This window comes from Gymnoscopelus microlampas (assembly GCF_963454915.1).
Source record: "Gymnoscopelus microlampas genome assembly, chromosome: 16".
NCBI lineage: Eukaryota > Metazoa > Chordata > Actinopteri > Myctophiformes > Myctophidae > Gymnoscopelus > Gymnoscopelus microlampas.
This window is the reverse complement of record NC_139953.1, coordinates 32,966,572-32,986,773: the sequence shown is the minus strand read 5'-3', so window position 1 is coordinate 32,986,773 and position 20,202 is coordinate 32,966,572. Positions and strand designations below refer to the sequence as shown.

The following is a 20,202-nucleotide window of genomic DNA, read 5'->3' as shown; positions in this document are numbered from 1 at the left end:
CATTTAGCTGGGGACCCCCTGGAACTCCCTCGAGGACCCCTGGGGGTCCCCGGACCCCACTTTGAGAACCAATGGTGTAGATTACTAATACTACAGCATGTGTGAATGCCGACAACTGTTGTTGTTACTGATAACAACACAGTGATAGGCAGTAACATGTGTTGTCGACAGGCTGTTAGGTTGTAACATTGTTCTTCTACCCAGATATAAAGTGCTTTGTAGACTACTGTAGTAGCCTACGGACACCATTTTTAGAAAATGTAAGAAAACAGTACATTGCCACTTTGCCAGCCCTGGAGCTATATGTTCTCATTGTTAAGTTTTTAGGCATATTTGTGTCGTGTTGGTTAAAGTAGCCACGTTCCTGTGCTTGTACACATTGGGAATGGGAGAAGGCCTAATAGTAAATCAGTGGTGGGAAAAGTGTTTTTTTTCTCCCCAAACTGTCAACACTGCAATGTATAAATACTCTGTTACAATTCAAAATTTACTTGAGTAAAATTATAAAAGTAAGGTCCCGTTTCACACGTTTTCAAATGAATAAAATGTATAAATCTTTTGAAAATAGCCGAAATATATATGGCTGAAGTGGTTAATGTATGTTTTGTAATAATAATCTACAGAGTAACTAACTAGTAAAGTTTTCAGATAATTGTAGTGGAGTATCACTAAGTACATTTTTGCCTCTGAGATGTAGTGGAGTAGAAGTAAAAGTACTGAAAATTGGAAATACTCCAGCAAAGTAAAAACACCTCAAAATTGTGCTTGTGTGTCTTGAGTAGGCCTACATGTAGCTACTAGTTACTTTACACTACTACTGTAGTAAATATATATATATTTGTTTAATGCCGGCCTAAAATGTTTATATGATTTTAGAATTGAAGACAGACAGACAGATAGACAGACAGACAGACAGACAGAAAGACAACACACTATATATAGGCTACTACTACTTTCTTTCTCCAGTCCATAGATAGATTAACGTTTTTACTTTCAATAGCCATGCTCGTCCACGATGCGTAGTCGCGCGGAACCAGTCTGCCAGATTCTGCGAGAGAAATAAGCAACCAAGTCTATGAAAAAAGCCCAAAAGAAGTCACATGAGCACTATACAATTTGAAAATAGCAGATCTACAAGCTCACAACGCGTCACAATGCAACACATTGTGAGCTTGTAGATCTGCTATTTTCAACAAAAATCTTGAAAAATAAATTGGGATATTTTTTAAAAACATTTTAACAACACAAATCTTGTAGCCTACCCTCTAGCATCAAATATTTTCAGATGATGGGTCCTTGACATGAAAATGTTTGAGAACCACTGGTTTAAACAACATTGGGAAATAAGCCCAACAAACTGCAACCACCAATATTTACATGCAACTTCACAGACAAATAAGCCCAATGTCGCTTATAATAAGCGGACATGGCAACGCTGACGGGGACGTCGTAAACCTGCTGTGAGAACTGAAGAGAGGCGGAGGAGGAGGAGGAGAAGGAGGAGGTGGGTGGTGGTGGGTCATTTCACTCATTGTTTGTTACTGCAACCCGAGGAGCAACGAAGACCCCCGCAGCCACACACACGTGAATCTTCTACACCATATCAAGGTAAAGTTCTTATAAAATATAAAAATTAACGCATTTCCACAAAGCGAACATGTTTTATGTGTAACTGTGTCGCCATCGCCACACACTCTGTGGAATGAATGGTGAAGAGATGAAAGCAGTGGAGCCGCCGGTCGGAGGCAGCGCTTTAACGTGGATACAGGAGTGTTGCCATGTCCGCTTGTTATAAGCGACTTTTGGCTTATTTTTTTTCTGTAAAGTTGCTTGTAAATATTGGTCAGTTGGTTGCTGGTCGCGTTTTTTGGGGGGCTTGTTTCTAAAGTGTACTTGCTTAGCCTTAAACCAGTGGTTCTCATCTTGGACCACCCAAATTAATATGTAGCCTATTTGTGCTGTTAGAATGTTTCAGAACGTTTCCAAATATTCCACATTTTATGAGAGCAGAAGAGCAGAAATACAAGCTCACAACGCGTCGAGTGCTCATGTGGCCTAGTCGCTTCTTTTGGGCTTGTTTTCATATGCCCGGTTGCTTATTTCTCTCACAAAATCTGGCAACATTGGTGGATAGGCGAGCTTCCATAGTACGGTTACTATCGAGACACACGCACACGCACGCACACACACACGCACGCACACACACACACACACACACACACACACACACACACACACACACACACACACACACACACACACACACACACACACACCATAGACGGATTAAAGTGAAAATGGGCCCTGTGCACAAAATCGCAACGGACCCCCCCACCCCGCGCGCGCGCGGATTTTTTTGCGGTTATTGCGGTTATATTGGGCGTTTTGGGGCGTTTTTTGGTTACTTTATTTCGGTTTTAGTATATTTGGTTTGGGTATATATATATATATATATATATTATGTATATTATATATATATTTTTAAAAGCCTATTAAATCCAAGGCCCCCCATTGGCTCAGGGCCCTGTGCATGTGCACACTTTGCCCAAGCCATAATCCGTCCCTGACACACACACACACACACACACACACACACACACACACACACACACGCACGAAGTAACCGTCATCTTTTGTTCCGCTGCGTTGCATGACATTATTTGAGGCTATCAGGGCCTCAATGTTTATCTCTGTTACGCGTTATTTGACCGAGCAGATGATGATGAGCCGACAGATGATGACCGATAGATAGGACACATTTATACGTTATACTGACGATGCAATCATAGTTAGTTACACGTTAATTGGTGAATGGACCGGCAGCAGCGGTGGTCCGTGAACAGGAATCAACCAGCACGCCCATGGCATTACGCACAGGTAATGGGCGCACCAGGATATATATTTCTATACATTATTATATAGTGCATATTACTATTAGGCCTAAACATCAATTCAATCAGCAAATGACTGATCAATTAAGTGCTTTGCTTATCAGTTTGAGGTTTTGTTGCCACAAACTTCGAAGTATTCTAATTATTCTTTATTTTTGAGTACTACTCGTTTAATATGTTGTTTTTTTTGTTGTTGCATTATTGTAAATTATTGTTTGTCTTTAAATGTTTCGATGAATTGAATACACAGGACCCCAATGGAAACATGCCATAGTGCTTTCTTGAGTTTATCCTTTTAGCATCCTTTTGTATGAAACTGTACCTCTGCTTTTTTTTCCGCAAACTGTTAATAAAGTATTCAATCAATCAATCAAATTACATTTTATATTTGGCTTTATGGGTTATACCATGGGTGCGTAGGCTACTGTGGGCTACTGTAAATGTAATAACTTGCAATTATTCACGCAATTAACCATGTAGGATTTTTAAGTGGTGAGCTGAATAGTATATGAATTAATGATGTTTATTCATTAATCCATATCACCACCCACCCTATAGACCGTGAAAGCAATTACTAACCTTCTTTAAACAGCAGCCCATTGTGGGTTGCTTTATCTAATTAGCCCATTTCAATTATTATGAAATTGGGGTCATTTTCAGGCCAAGTACAAAATACACCATATAGGCTATAGCTTATGTTGAATACATTAGAATATGTATTTGACTATGTATTATTTACATGTACTGTGTATGTATTTTTCAGATCCCTGACCAAACATCATCTCACTCTGCATCTGCCTTCAATTCTCTTCCTCCATGGTCTTCAGGCAGAAAAGTTTAATCTACATATTACTACAAGGGACCTTCATAATTCTCAGTTGATGGAGGATTATGACAAATGGAATTCTCTTAATTGGTGACTGAAAGTCTGCTGGTGATGGATGTGAACACCCTCAGCCATGGCCATCTTGGATTTTGCCTACCGACGATGTGGACTGTTTCTTTCTGAGTCAAAGAGAAGGAGCAGTCACAGACTCGCAGTTACAGACGGCCCGTAAACCTCGTGTCCCGTCACCATCACTGAGCTCTTTGGCCCACCCTTTGCAGCGATTCCTGCTGAACAAAGCTGATGCTGTACCTTGGTGCTGTCCAACCGTCTCCCTAATCCCCACCCTGGGTGTCTGGTGGTCTGGTCTGTACCCTGTGCTGTGCTGACCCACATCATGGGTCTCCTGTGGGTGCTGTCAGTGTCCATGCTCGCGGCGTGCGTGGCGATACCCATGGACGCGGCGGCGGGCAGCCACAGCACGTTCACCTGCGAGCCCATCACCCTGCGCATGTGCCAGGGGCTCCCATACAACGGCACCTTCATGCCCAACATTCTGAACCACTATGACCAGCAGACTGCAGCTCTCGCCATGGAGGTAAGGTTCTGAATGCTCACATAGGGAAACCATGTGACACTAGTTTTGATGTTTGTTGATTTTTTCTTCTTCATATAAAGCCAAGATTCTGGTTGCCTGGTGGCTCAGTCAGTAATAGTATACAGACCATAATATGTGCCTTGTGAGCGTGAGGAGGACTATCAGGTTCGTATCAGATTGCTCTCCTCTCTCTCTGCCTGGGTTTCTTGTCTCTCTAGTCTACACCTCATCCCTATTCTGGGCATGTTATAGGTGAACATTTGGCAAAAAGTACAGATCTACAAGTATATACAAACATTGGCAACCATTGAATTTAACCACATGAACCGTAGCATCGCTAATCTGGGAATGTCATAATATGTGGACTTTCTGCAAAAATAGCTGATCCACAAAGCGAGTGTTTTGAACTGTTGTGAGTATACTATTTTCAGTGAAGAGATTTGGTGTAAGAGGGACAAACTTAAGTGTTCAACCATAAGGGGGGACCTCAGTCAAAGAAGTATATAGGGTTTAAGTTGTTTAAAACTATGGGTCAGTGACCCAAATAGGTCCCCTGGCCGTGGATCTGATGGCCCTCTGCATATGCACAACTAACGTTTTAATGAGCTTGGGTCTCACGGAGAGAGAGTTTTTTTTTGTATTTGGGTCCAAGCAGAAGTAGGTTAAGAAGCTTAATATTCCTTTATGATTTGAGTCATAGACATGTGACTTGAGCCCTGAAACACAACACAATGTGTGCTGCTAAACAAAGACCGACCGTACATCTAAAAATATTTCTGTTTTATCTTAAACATACAGGGTTTTCTGAAAATAGTGCCTTCAATTTTGTTTTGCATTATGTGACCTTTTCTGTCCCCCTTTTTCTTTTACTTGGTTTGTTGTTTTTTTTCTCTCTCTGACCTTTTCCAGGCACCCCTATCTTCTTCTGGGTCGCTCACATTTTATTTTATGTAAGAACTGAAGGAACGTGACATTTGTTGTCGCACACATTTTGTTTTGTATCTGTATCTGGGAGACTGGCCTATTCCTTTTCTCTCACTGGCTACCTCACTCAAACAAACACACACACACACACACACACACACACACACACACACACACACACACACACACACACACACACACACACACACACACACACACACACACACACACACACACACACACACACACACACACACACACACACAACCTCTCTGTTTATTGTGGGTTTGTGAAATGATCGAGTTAAAGGTCAAGTGTGGTTTTCTGCTTTGTGCATTCTGCCCCATGGACATCCTGGTAGCACCTTAGCAGCCTAGATAACTTCACTTCACACCATGGTTAGCTGGCAAACTGCTAATTGTTGATAATACCAAAGTGCTAGCCTACTTTTCATATTGCTCGTCTGGCCTCAGGGACTGTGAGCATATTTCCAAATCATTAAGTAGAAATTAAGATTTCTCCTGGAGGTATTTGTGTGGGGTAGGGGGGTAGGTGGTTTCAGTTATGGAGTTCATTATTAATAAAACACTGTTGTGCTATATAAGGCAGCATCTTATTCCAAAATGGTATCCAGTCCCGGCGAGCTTGTTGCAGTGATGGGTGCGATGATTTACAACATCTAGAGGCTGTTAAAATCAATGTCTCTTGTCTAAAACCTTTTACATAACAGGCTTTGTAGCAGTCTGTGGTGGATTTAACATGGGTTTCTTTCCAATGGGCGGAAGTAAACACACTGCACTGCCAACAAGACAAGGCATTGTTTTAGTTTCTCTTTGCTTCTGATGGAATTAAGCCTGGATTCCTGAAATTATCCCACGTTTTATTGCTTCTCATAGATTATCTATAGATTTACGGCTCATAGTATTTGATTGTTGTAGTTTAGTGTTATCCTCTTTTCGTCTATCCTCTATCCGTCGATGTAGGCATTTGAACTCAATCACGGAGCAGATGCATCACCTCATTAGATTAATCCCATCTTTCATGTACAGTATGCAGATCCCACGGACCCTCAGTCTATCCAGCAGTTACTGGTCGACATGATTCACGTCTTGTCTTTTCCTCTGTCTCTCTGTCCATCTCTCTTTCTGTCGGACTCTGTCTGTAGATTTTTCACACTCTTTGTCTAGCCTGATTTATACTTAGTTGTGCACCGAAAATAGCAGATGTACAAGCTCAATCTACGCACGGTGAGTCACGCTGCTGCACTTTGTGAGCTTGTAGATCGTCTACGACACCCGCAAGCAAACCAAGTATAACTCAGGCTTTTGTTTCCACCTGCCTCTGTTTGGGACTATTCATCCGTAGTTCCAAATATTTATTTGTTTACCCATCCATGTTTTCCTCATCTTATTTGTCTAAACTATTCATCCGAACTGATTTATCCATCCGTTATGTCCTCATATTAATTTCTATTCACCCATCCATCCTCTATCCATCCTTTTAGTGTATTCATCCATATTGTATGCTACCTTCCTCTCCCAGCTCTCCCCTCTGACCTCTCCCTGCCTGCCACACATAGATGGTATGTCTGCCCGACCATCTGTGCCTGGCTCTGCGCTCAACTGTACTCCAGATACACAGGGAGAGATAGAGTGATGGAGGGAGGAGGAGTTTTGTGCCATTAAAATCCAGGGGTTATGTAACCCCCGTGAACATGCATCGCATCACATTACACCACACCGCATCTGTACTCACTGAGCCTGGCAGAGCCGAGCACAGGCTTTGGGCTTTTATTCAGAGTGCACTGTACAATCCTGAGTGTTCCAAGAATGAGTGTGCAAAGAAAATAAAAATAGCCACCCTACAAGCAATGGGATGTGTTGAAAAAAAAGAAAAATAATGTTTTAAGGGTGATTTTATTTTTGAGTAGCCGATTTTTTTAACCCTTTTTTATATCCCAATTTACAATGAAGTCATTTTGCCAATTAATCATCCCTTACATTTCTGTGTTGCTACTGCTGTTTATCCTATTGGCTCACCTGCCAGTGAGGGGCTCCCACCGGGAGGACGTAGCACCTCCATCTTACTCCTCCCGTTCAACCACCCCCGCTGATAGGTGTCGCCCTAGCCTAGAATATCTGCAGCGACAAAGATCACCGCCCCAACGGGCCAAGTGTGTTCATATAGATAGACGCTCTGCTTACCCGGATGCACTGCGGTGTATTTTAATCTCTAGACTCTGCGGTGGTGGACAGGTACTTGACACACTGTGACACTGGCGGTTGTTTTATTAACTTATTTTATTATTATTATTATTATATCCAGTGGTATTGGGATATTGGTGAATACAGTTTGTGACTAATTTCCAAGCTGTAAATAAGCAATAAGGATGGCAATGGCGGTCATTCTCCTGTTAGTCTGTTTGGTGGAGAGCCACCTTTAGGATGAACTCTAGCTATTTGAGTGACCTCGTGATCTTGCCTCTAGTGCCACCGCCAGGCTAAAACGTCATCTTTGCACACAAGATATCTCATAATCTAATCTGGTAATAATCTCTCAGTCCCAAATAATAATAGTAAATTCAGCTTTTTTTTGTCGGTTGGTTCAAACCACCAGGGGGGTGCTAGTGTGGCTTTTCGCCTCTTAGTCTTGTTCACATTGTTGGCCCTACGTGCCTGAGACATGTAATAACCCAATCTTGTGTTTTCGGACCAGGTTAGCTTTTTATGCCTGATTAAAAATTGTGGACACGCTAAACATAGAGAGGCGCCTCTGGTTTTAGACGCTGTTCACTTTGATTGGTCATGGACACACAATTAAGACTCTTTTAATGCTGAGAAACGCTCATTGGGTTAGGAAACCAGAAAAAAACCCAAATAGATTCCAAATCACAGACACTTCGCCTCTCTCTGTCTCTCTCTCTCCCGGCGTTGTGTCACCAACAGCTCTCTCTCTAGACTAAGTCCATGAGAGAATTCAAAGCCCTTGAGAGGGAGAATGCAGCCAAATGAGAATTGACAGCCGATTTTAAAGGGAATTAAGTCTGCTGAATAGCCATGATAATGATGATGAATGCCTCGCACCATGGAGAGACCAGGGCTTGGCCGAGAACCAACGGCTGCCATTCTTACACAGTTTTTGTCAAAACCCCCTGAAGTGGTGTCTCTCTTGAATGTGGTATTTTTTTCCAGGTCTATTGGTTTTCAAGAAGGCTTCTGATGAGCCTGGGATAATTTGTCCATTTAAACACCCAAGTATCTTCTAGGGAAATTGAAAGCGTACTGATTGTCTGAATGATGCCATCCAAATGATTATTTATTTGTTTCATCTAGTGCTTTGGCACAACATATCGACAAATGGCAACATGATGAGCATGCATGGAAATTCACTAACAGGCTTGGTTTAAACACTGGCACAGGAGATTCTTTTTGCCTTTTGTTGCACAGATCTCCTCTTCTCATGGCTGTCTGAACATGGAGAAGCCACACAGTGAACGATTTATTTACGAAAAGCGGGATTTTCTGTTGTGTAAATCCACGCCTGGTCTGTCATCTCTGACCGTTGAATGACCTCCCAGCTGAAGTGGGACAGTGGCCTCAGGGACAGTGGGGATGGGAATCTGCTATTTCTGTTTGCGGATTTGAGTGGTACACGGGGACAGGGAAATGGAGCATCAACCTCACCCCACCCCCCGTTTATTCTCCTTTTGTAATAAGCGCTGGTTTGAGTGGCACATGGGGGGAAGGAAAATAGGAGGATAGAACCTCCCTTTTATAGGTGTTGGTCTTGAATTGACTGATGTGGGGGACAGGAGAATAGAGTATAAAGCCCCATGTTTCTTACCAGCATGCACAGTAAAATCCTGTGTTAATTTAACTGCAAGGGTGTACCTCGCAGTTAAATTAAAACTAAGGATTATAGAGGGATAGACCTTAATTGATCCGATGAGGGAAATTCAGTTGTCATGGCAGTACATAGTAAACGTGTGTGTGTGTGTGTGTGTGTGTGTGTGTGTGTGTGTGTGTGTGTGTGTGTGTGTGTGTGTGTGTGTGTGTGTGTGTGTGTGTGTGTGTGTGTGTGTGTGTGTGTGTGTGCTCACAATGCGCTGAATCTAAATATATTGTGAGTTTGTAGGTTGGAATGTGAACATATGTGAAAAGTTTTTAAAAACTTTGCCTATGATGACCATCATGGCCAAAATTGGAACGCGAGGGTTAATGTGGTTAAATTACTGTAATACTGTGGATTTGACTCTATTTAGTGGTAGGTATGAGCTTTCATCCAGCCAGCAAATATAGCATTATCGTAATACTGTGAAGCAGTATTATGGCGAAGTTTATGATCACCATAATAAATGACATTGCCAGTCATAACTGTGCTTACTTGTAATCAGATCGCAGTGGGCATTGTGACTACGTATGATGTATAGCCTAGAGGTTGTTCTCTACAAAATGATTCACCTCTATCTTGCAGAAAACATTGTTTCTATGTTTTTTTATGTTTCACTTTGGATGAGTCTATACCAATGTATGGAATGCATGGAAACATGAGAATGAGCCAGGCAGTTTTGTCAGGATATATTACCAGATCTTAAATTGGTCATGACTTTTTACACCTTTTTATACTCATGACAGTAACGTTGCAACAATAAAGTGCTACACAGCAGCAACACCAACCAATTATCTATAACTGTTCAGTTCTTGATGTCCATACCACTTGTTAAAACCACACTGCTTTCATATGCTATAGAGTCTTTCAGTGGTGTTTTGACTTCATCGGAGCTTTGGAATTTCCCTTAACATCAAGGACCTCCTTCCAGGGAGTTTTTTTTATTGGGGATCAACCTTCATAAAATGACAGAAACTTGGATCTTCCATTGAAATAGCAACCATCATCCTTAGGCTCACTGTGATGTCTCTGTTTCTTTGGGAATCATCTTAAAAGGATTAAAAGGATTCCGCATTATAAATGCGGAGCTGAATTTAAAAAAAGAAATAATAACATTTTCTTTAATGAATCGATACCAAATGAGTTGCTTGTGAATAGAGTTGATATATTGATTTAGTATTGATCTGCAATTCTAATTAATTCTAACCCTCTTTAAAAAACCTCTTAGCAGCAATAGGGAATGTGCAGAATTAGGGGGGAGGAAAATTGAGAATGCACGGCAATGTAAGGTATATGCATGTACATCAAGTACACTTATTTATGTACATTAGTGAAAGTAAACACGCTCACATTATGACTAGATTTGACAAGCACACCGCGGTGCAATGAGATACTCTAGTTATTTACAGTGGTAATTCTCCAGCAAGTGGATTGCTTTGTTGTCAGCTCAGTGTGCACATGGCATATGGCCTACAGCCCTACAGCCCTACAGCCAGGGCACCACACTGAATAATGGACAACACCCCAACTGCCATGCACTGCTCTATGATCCTTCACTTAACCACGTTATACCTGCCTTACCTCTTTTGGGTATGTCATTATAGGGGAAAAGTGTCCAAATGTTTTTATTTAATAGAGGCAGTTAACACGGAGACAGAGTAGGGGAATGACAACCGTAAATGATCCGGCCAGGAATCACCGACTGATCACTGACGCGCTGTCAGGCATTGGGTCCCATATGTGGTACCACTCGGATATCGGTTCACCGCACAGTTTTCAGATCTTTTCAATAATTGCGAAAATGGCAGATCTACAAGCTTACAATGAGTCACGATGCGGTGTGTTCTGAGCTTGTAGAGCGGCTATTATCGCTCTTTGTTGTACAACAAAGTGTATATAGGGCTTAAGTGGTTAATGTTCATCATGTCTCGTTGTCAGAGCAGAGGATATACACAGGAGAGGACAAAGGTTTAGTCCATGGTCTCTAAACAGCCCCCATTTACACCCGTTTCCTTGTGGTTTGGGGTCATCTTATTAGCTGCTTGTCTCAGGTTTACAGCGACTGCAGATAAACCGTGTTCTGTTACAGCTGTTGTATAGGATAACCTAGTTACCCCACCCATGCAGTGTGAATGGATTTCTAAAGAGGCAAGGTGTGTGTGTGTGTGTGTGTGTGTGTGTGTGTGTGTGTGTGTGTGTGTGTGTGTGTGTGTGTGTGTGTGTGTGTGTGTGTGTGTGTGTGTGTGTGTGTGTGTGTGTGTGTGTGTGTGTGTGTGTGTGTGTGTGTGTGTGTGTGTGTGTGTGTTTAAAATGCTGACTTGGCTCCCTGTTGTCTGTCAGACATGCTCAGTGCAGTCGGCAAAACTCACTGGTCATTACAAGAGCTAGCAAGAGGTAGACTAGTCTCACACACACACACACACGCACGCACGCACGCACGCACGCACGCACGCACGCACGCACGCACGCACGCACGCACGCACACACACACACACACACACACACACACACACACACACACACACACACACACACACACACACACACACACACACACACACACACACACACACACACACACACACACACACACACACACACACACACACACATACATTATGGTCTGATAAACCCTGCTCAGCGTGACCCGTGGCATAAAGCAACCTCTTGTTTTATTTAATGTCCAACACCATGTTTATTGGCCTCCAAGTCAATGAGAAGCACATCCAGACAGTGAGTCCTTTTTCTGCACAACAACTATTCTAGATAGTGTGTGTGTGTGTGTGTGTGTGTGTGTGTCGTGTGTGTGTCCGGCCAGCCGTGTGCGTTTGTTACACACAATCAGTGCGCTTGGCTTTCAAACACTCCTTAGCGGTGAATGACACGGATGAGTCGCTAAGGCCCATCCCTCCCTCTCTCTTCTATCTTTCCCTCTCTCTCTCTCCCTCTCTCTCTCTATTTCTCTCTCTCTTTTGTCCTTGCCCTCCCCCCTACGCGGTTGCCCAGGAAACGCTCCCAATTGTACTGCTAACAAAGGGAGGCAGGGGCTTTCTTGGCTGCCGGGAGGTGGTCCCCCTCCGCCCCGCATCCTGACCTCCTCGAACCCTTGCTCCCCCACCTCCCCTACCCCTCCTCCCTGCATGATGCATCACCCGTCGCCATGGTGCAGAGGTGGAGAATGCAGAGAATTGGAGAACCGCGAGAGAGAGAGAGAGAGAGAGGGGGGGGGGGCAAAATAAAGTAAGGGATGGATGCAGGGGAGGGAGGGAGGGAGGGGAGGGGGGGGGGGGGGGGGCAAAATAAAGTAAGGGATGGATGCAGGGGAGGGAGGGAGGGAGGGAGGGGATAGACGAAGAGAAGCGAGGTGACTCAGATGCATTTATAGAAGAGTAGATCACTGGAGACCAGTTGGTTGTGATGGGCTTCATTGTCGATGATTCATCCATCACCGGACTGCAGCGACCGGCGTCGACACTCTGCAAAGCAGCTTCTCATCAAACTCTAATTACGTTTAGCATCACGGAGGAGACGCTTGCAGACGCGCGTGCGTGTACAGTACACAGACACACGTATGCACACGCACGCGCTACGGCTCTTATGTCTTTTAACCCATCGAAACCGGGAAATCAACGGTGTCATTTTAGATTCGAGCTAAAAAAGCATTATTTTATGCTTTGGCTGTTAAAAAATAGCGGGTATACAAGCTTGTGCCACGCTACGAGCTTGTAGATCTGCTATGATTGAAAAATCGCGACATTTTGTGCAAATCTTTGAATATATATATTCTTTTAAAGTAAACATTTTGAACTCAAATCTTTGCTTCTAGAGGGACCCTGGAACAAAATATTTTGAGATGGGGGGGGGTCGGTGGCCAAATACATATCATTGTGGGGGTCCTTGACATAAAAATGTTTGACCACTACAGATATAGCAACATAGGTTTTTTTCATAAAACTGTTAGGATTTAGAAGACATTCATAGAATCGGCCTCAGGTCTTAATGGGTTAATTAATGTGTCTGACTGCGTGTGAGGCTGCCGTTTCCACTGTGGCGTATTATATTCCATACGAAGATCAAAAAATCCCATAACTAACTCCCATGAATACGTAACGACGTTGGCAGCGCGTTGCAAAGCGAAATGACATTAGCATAGCCTCCCCTAGGCCTACAGCACTCCACAGAATTCTGTATTACACGCTTGATTCTCCGTACATGGGCAGGCGGCTCTGGGGCAACAGCATCCAGTCACCGACCGACCAACTGGAGGCTCACCAGCTGTTTGCTGTGTGGATGGATATAGGGTTTAATCCCACTAGGGTGTGTGTGTGTGTATACATACATACATACATACATACATACATACATATACTGTATAATGGCCTTAAGACGTTGGTCTCGCCATGTTAGTATTGCTGGGTGGATGAAGACATCACTAGACTGTATGTTCCATTTAACAATGGAGCCTGACCGATGCCAGGTTTTTGGACAGTCCTAGACAACCGATTATTGATGTTTTATCTGATGTGATATATGAAAAGAACATTTAACTTTAATTATACCAGGAACGAGCAAACAAGTAAATATAAAATACACATGAAGTGAACTTTTATTTAACCACTTAAGTCCTAAATGGATTAAAAAAAGAAAAGCTGATCTAAAAGCTCACAATGCATCGCACATGCCTACAATGACATGCCAAAAATAGCGAGGCCAGGTTGAAAGTGGTTAGAAATTGGAGCACATCGACTACATAACTGCGGACACCGATGGCTTCGGAAAAGTCAAATGATTACAGATATATCGGTCAGGCTCTATTTAACACCAGAGATGCACCACACACAGAACAGAACGATGTGCTGGTCATGACCGATGCCTGGACCGTAGTACAACTGGTGAATGGAGGGAAGGACGAGATGAGAGGAGCGGATGAAGGGAGGATGGAGGGAGGGAAGGAGGGACCAGAGAGCTGGGAAGAAAGAGGCATTTGAATGGATGGATGCATGGATAAGCTGAGGTGTGATAAGAAGAAAACGGAAAGAAAGAAAAAGGCAGAGATGGAGTACAGAACGATGAATAGAGGGAAAATGGATGCTGAGGGTTATTTCCTTCTTTTACTATCCAGCGTTTCCGGCCTTTGTTGTGCACACACATGCGTGCCGTGCATATGCATGCATGCATGCATACATACAAACATACATACATACATACATACATACATACATACACACACACACACACACACACACACACACACACACACACACACACACACACACACACACACACACACACACACACACACACACACACACACACACACACACACACACACACACACACACAGACTATATATAACTTGTATCTCTGTACATTATCTGGGCATAGCACATCACATCAAAGTACAGTACAGTATATTATACGGTACATTGCGTCCTGTGGCCTGCAGGGTAAATGCAGTGGGAAGCCCCAGATACAGACTTACTTTAGCTGCATTAGATCATGTCCGAGTGGTTGACTCACGCTGACAACACACCACTGAGGAGGTGATAGATGTCACAGGACCGTGGCCTAGCAAAGGCGGTCAGTAAGGTTGATTTTTGACAAGATAAAATATAATCACATAGCCTGTTAACCACTTTCAACCTGGCATCCCTATTTTTGGGCCCAAATAGCCCATCTACTAGCACACAACACATCGCAACGACGATGCAACGCGTTGTATACTTAGATCGGCTAGATTGGCACTGTCTAAAGTGGCTAAAGACTTATACCATTACCTACTATCTTTTACCTTTTACCTTTTATTTAAAGGGAGATCAAAACCGTAGTAACCGTTGTAGTTTGTTTCCTCTGTGCCACCTCCCGGTATGGAGAGTTATTTTCTCTCACGCAGGTGTAAAACTGCAAAACGGTGCACTGTTGGATGTGTTCTAGTACAACTAGTGGCGTCAGTCACCGGAGCTGCAGTTAGTTCCCATACAGGTCAGCTTAAGTTAGGGCCTTTAACCTTTTAACCACTTGAACCCTAGCGTCCCTATTCTGGGCATGTCATAATAGGTGAACATATCATATATAATAGGGAGAAAATATCTGATCAACAAGCTCACAACATTTTGCGATGCCTTGTGATCTTGTAGATCTACTATTTTCGGCTAAGAGGTTTGGTGTAGAAGGAACAAAGTAGTGGGCCAAGGACGGACCCATGGGACACCCCTGTCAGCAAAGTATATAGATTTTAAGTGGTTAAATGGCCTCCCTTGTGCAAGAGACTAAACATGAATAGTGTGCATTCAGATAGCCCTCCATTTGTAGACTCTGAACATAGATCCCATTCATCACATTCCCTGTCATCGCTCAAGGAAAACGACTGATCCCTCATACGCAAGGTGAATTATCTTGCTTAAATACCTTGATGCTTTAGTTTGCTCCAATGCTTGCTTGTCTCTTTCCCAAGACGGTTGAAAATCCTGCTGTCAGTAATGTGTGAGCTATGTAACAAAGGCTGCGTTTCGTGCGTGTTTTGTGCTTGGCGGGGCCAAGCCTAACAGCCATTCTAATCCCTTTTGCATACAGAGGTGACATGTGGGTGGCATGCTGAGCTCAAACACACTGTTGAGACTAGTGCAGAGGTGTCATGTAATGATGACTTAAAGCTGATTTATACGTGCAGCCAAGTATAAATCAGGCATTAGGGTGGGGATACATTGTGAGGCTTTATTTGGATTTAGCTCCAATTATGCTACCGAACATAAAGAAGAGAGACTGATGTGAAATCCTGCATTATACAACGTCATTGTCATAGTTGCATTAAATTGCTATTTTATTGGTTTGACTACTTACTGAATATGTTATATATATGTTATTTTACAGCAGTCTCCAATTTCATTACATTGTCACATTATGTGTGTTCTTGTTTGTTCGTTTATTTTATTTTAGCCAACAAAGCCAACATTTCCTGAAGAAGACCTTGCATGGTTGAAATGTTGGTTTCCAAGTAAATCCTGCATCGTGGCTACGAGTGTGCGGCCTTTTTCTTTATTCTCACTTTTAGGCAAGAAAAGATCAGATCTGGCTCATGAGTTTTATTTATTTATTTCTTCATTTATTTATTTATAGAAAAGCTGCTGTGAATTCAGTCACGGTCTCATACATCTCTGCTTAACAGATGGTGGAGTGGACACATTTGTTAATTTGTATTTTAACACAGCAGTGCAATCCCCTTCAGTACCCCACTCAAATAACCACCTCCACCCCTCCCCCACACTGCCTCTGTCTCTGTCCCCAGCAGGAGAAGGACATGTGTCTGGCTGGAAATCGGCCCTGCTTGGGTGTGGCTGAGCCGGGCCTTTCGTTTTTACACACATAAACACACAGCCATGCAATGTAGCAGGCATACGCTTGTATGTGGGGGAATACATACAAGACATTTCCCCCTCTTTCGCTCTCTCAAACACACACGCGTGCACGCGTCTGTGCACGCACGCACACAGGCACACACACACATCCCCATCCCTTGAGGATTTACATATTAAAGACATGCCCCCCTACGCTCAGGATGCCTGTTGGCCGTGTTTGTGTGTTCATTCATACTTGGATGTGATTGTGTATGTGAGTAAATAATATACACCAGTACATGTCTATAAAAGCCTCTTGTGTGTTTGTGTGTGTGTGGGTGTTTGTGTGGGTGTTTGTGTGACGCTACATCCGTGTGTCAACCAGTCAGTCACACAGCGTGGTCCTCCCTCTGACACAAAGACCCTCTGACTGGAAGCCCCGCCCTCACAGCGTGTGTGTGTGTGTGTGTGTGTGTGTGTGTGTGTGTGTGTGTGTGTGTGTGTGTGTGTGTGTGTGTGTGTGTGTGTGTGTGTGTGTGTGTGTGTGTGTGTGTGTGTGTGTGTGTGTGTGTGTGTGTGTGTTAGGGTGGGGGTTACTTGGCATGTTCTACACCTCCTCTATCTCTGTATAATGTTAGAGAAGGAAAAGGAATCAAGGGGAAGAGAGGAGGGGAGAGAGTGTGGAGGAGAGGAGAAGGGGGTGGGGGAAAGGGTTGGGTTCTGTCAGCCAGTTCTGTGTTTGAACAGGTTCCAAGTTCACAAAATACACAAATTTGTTAAGCTGAGTCTAATGAATCGCCTTCTTGAATCGTTTTCCCCTTCAAGGACTCCTTAGAGGTGAATGACACGGATGAGACACACAGGCTCATCTCTTTCTCTCTCTCTCTGTCACTCTCTTTTCTCTTCTGACCTTGCCCTCAGTTCTACAACCGTGTGCAAGTTATGATGTAATAACAATTTATAAAATAGGATGATGTGATAAAATACGAGTGCCCACTTTGTTTAGTCAACATGGAAAATTGCCCATTCAAAAGTGTGGGCGCACATGACTAAAATGAACAAAACTAATAGCAAAATGCAATATGTGCAGCTACTGTAGGTTCTCTAGGGATGAACGCTGAGAGTACAAGTTCCATGTTGAAAATGCAAGCACCGCAAGATGATGCAAACAAAAGAAAGAGTGCAGCATTTTCTATTCTGGAGGATCCCTCCTTTAACCTGCTTCTACTGAACTGAACATGAACTGGCTGCTGAGTGCAGCCAGTTCATGCTTAGGTAAAGTTAAGTCGCTAATAAGAGTACTGTTAATATTATCCCCACCCCATCACTGGTTCCAATAAAAACAATCTAAATAAAGACTTTATATGGATTTGTTCAATTTCATATTATCTATATCTTTACAACATAAAATAAATCACACTATACTATGTCATCCAAAATACCCCATACTTTTCGGCCACCAAAAGGTCAATGTTAGCTGTGAAAGTCCTACTTTCCTCAGCCTCGCCACAATAGTATGCTTGTCCAAAAACACAATATGTCATCAAACAAAGTAATATCATACTATAATGCCCATGATATGTCATGTTATGTATTCAAGTCCTCTGTTGGCCTTTCAATCTGTTCTCAATAACAATTAAAAAATTGTCATGTTATATTTGGACACTTATTTTTGACAGAGATAGTAGAGAGAGACAGGAAATGCAGAGAGAGCAGGGGAGTGATAGACAGCAAATAGTCCAGCCGGCCGGGAATCTAACCAGGGACTCTCTGATCAGGGTAGTCTGTGAGCATATGTTAACCACTTGGCTACCGGGGCACCCCTCAATTTATTATTTTTCTTTTTCTATATGTTTCACCGAATGGGTTCCCAGACAGCTCTACAACACACACACCCATCAATAAAGCACAGCAGTAAACTTTGTCTCTCTCTCTCCTCTTTCTCTGTCTCTCCCCTCTCTGTCTCTCTCCCCTGCAGCCATTCCATCCAATGGTAAACCTGCAGTGTTCTCCAGAGCTCAGGGGGTTCCTGTGCGCGCTGTACGCCCCCGTATGCACAGAGTACGGCCGCATGACCCTACCCTGCCGTCGCCTCTGCCTGAAAGCCAAGAGCGACTGCTACAAACTCATGGACATGTTTGGAGTCAACTGGCCTGATGAGATGGACTGTCACAGGTCTGTATTTTATATGTACACTCATGGATTAACTACAGCGGTATCAACTGTACATGTATACCACCCTTTATAGCACAAACGTTTTAAAACAAATTTAAAGGCTCACATTTGGTATCACTTGGCTCTGAGGAGATGGACATCACACAACTCATTTGGATGGATGATGGAGAGGCGAAGAAGATCATTTTAATCTATCTAATCTTGTTATATAATCTTGTTTACACCGCGTCTCTGGCCGAAGGTTTCGAATAAAGATGTTTACTTTGTGCTGCTAACTTTAGGACCTTTTATGCACCTGGATACAGTTCCAGTAGCATAAAGAGCTTCCTGTTGTAAAATGTAGATTGATTGATTTTGTTTTTGGCTCTTACAGTAATGACAATGACAGGCCTCTTGGTTCAAGTAGTTTCTTGACGCCATTCGCCAGCAAATTAACCACATGAACCCAAGTGTCCCTATTCTGGGTCAAACATTCTGCGAAAATATAGCTTTTAGAATGTAGATATAGGTATTTTCGGCAAAGAGATTTGGTGTTGAGGGATAAAAGTGTGGACCAATATGGAGTCTTGGGGGACCCAGTTCAACTAAGTATAGGGTTATAGCGGTTAACCCATTAAGACCTGGAACGCATCTGTGTCACTCGAGATGTCTTTGGCTATTCAAAAATAGCAGATATACAAGCTCATAGCGCGGCACCGAGTGCCGCGCTATGAGCTTGTAGATCTGCTATTTTTGAAAAATCTTGAAAAAAAATGTTTTTAGATTTTTTTTTCAAAAAACTCTTAGGATTTTTTTTTTTTTTTAAGAATCGCTTCAGGTCTTAAAGGGTTAAAAGAAGAATCCATGATAATCAATCTTGAAATGTCTCCCGCCTTTTCCAGATTCCCAGACTGTGATGAGACCTACCCCCGCCCAGTAGACCTTCTCTCCATCGCCGAGACCACAGAATCTCCTATTTCCGTCCAGCGGGACTACGGCTTCTGGTGCCCTCGCGAGCTCAAAATTGACCCCGACCTGGGCTACAGCTTCATGGGCGTCCGTGACTGCTCCCCTCCTTGCCCCAACATGTACTTCAAGCGTGAGGAGCTGGTCTTCGCTCGCTACTTCATCGGCGTGGTTTCCATCGTCTGCCTCTCTGCCACCCTTTTCACCTTCCTCACCTTCCTCATTGACGTGTCGCGGTTCCGATACCCAGAACGGCCGATTATATTCTATGCCGTGTGTTACATGATGGTGTCCCTGGTGTTCTTCCTGGGCTTCCTGTTGGAGGACAAGGTTTCCTGCAATGCTGCAAGCCCAGGCCGGTTCAGAGCCTCCACTGTGACTCAGGGCTCCCATAACAAGGTAAAGAGACCGGTTTGGCTGCTTGATTAATTCGTTTTTTTCTGTAATTCAACGCAAAGAGAAGTTTGATGCCTTCTTTAACCACTTCACTATTCTGGCCATGTCATAAGCGAACATTCGGTGAAAATAGGCGAACTTTCTGTGAAAATAGGGGAACATTTTGCAAAAATTCAAAGAGGGCAAAGAGTTTCGTTGTAGAGGGAAAAAAGGAGGGGGCCAACT

The 20,202-nt window shown here is 43.3% G+C and overlaps 2 protein-coding genes across 3 annotated transcripts in view; one reads left to right on the top strand and one right to left on the bottom strand.

Annotated features, from left to right (window-relative positions):
- Window positions 1-19,644, bottom strand: part of fbxo16 (F-box protein 16) — a gene marked incomplete at its 3' end in the record, with an annotated part of 26,032 nt that extends 6,388 nt beyond the window's left edge. Inside the window, exon 1 of the mRNA XM_084082172.1 lies at window positions 19,543-19,644. The remainder of the gene's footprint in view (window positions 1-19,542) is intronic.
- The window catches only part of fzd3a (frizzled class receptor 3a), a 33,883-nt gene continuing 15,179 nt past the window's right edge, over window positions 1,499-20,202 (top strand). The window contains exons 1-4 of one of the 2 annotated variants that reach the window (XM_084082786.1): window positions 1,499-1,608; window positions 3,655-4,315; window positions 18,440-18,636; window positions 19,518-19,980. In XM_084082786.1, the coding sequence (XP_083938912.1) occupies window positions 4,115-4,315; window positions 18,440-18,636; window positions 19,518-19,980 (861 nt within the window). In that variant the 5' untranslated portion in view covers window positions 1,499-1,608; window positions 3,655-4,114. Of the gene's footprint in view, window positions 1,609-2,636; window positions 2,878-3,654; window positions 4,316-18,439; window positions 18,637-19,517; window positions 19,981-20,202 lie in introns of those variants that run through there. The other variant, XM_084082785.1, reaches the window with a different exon arrangement.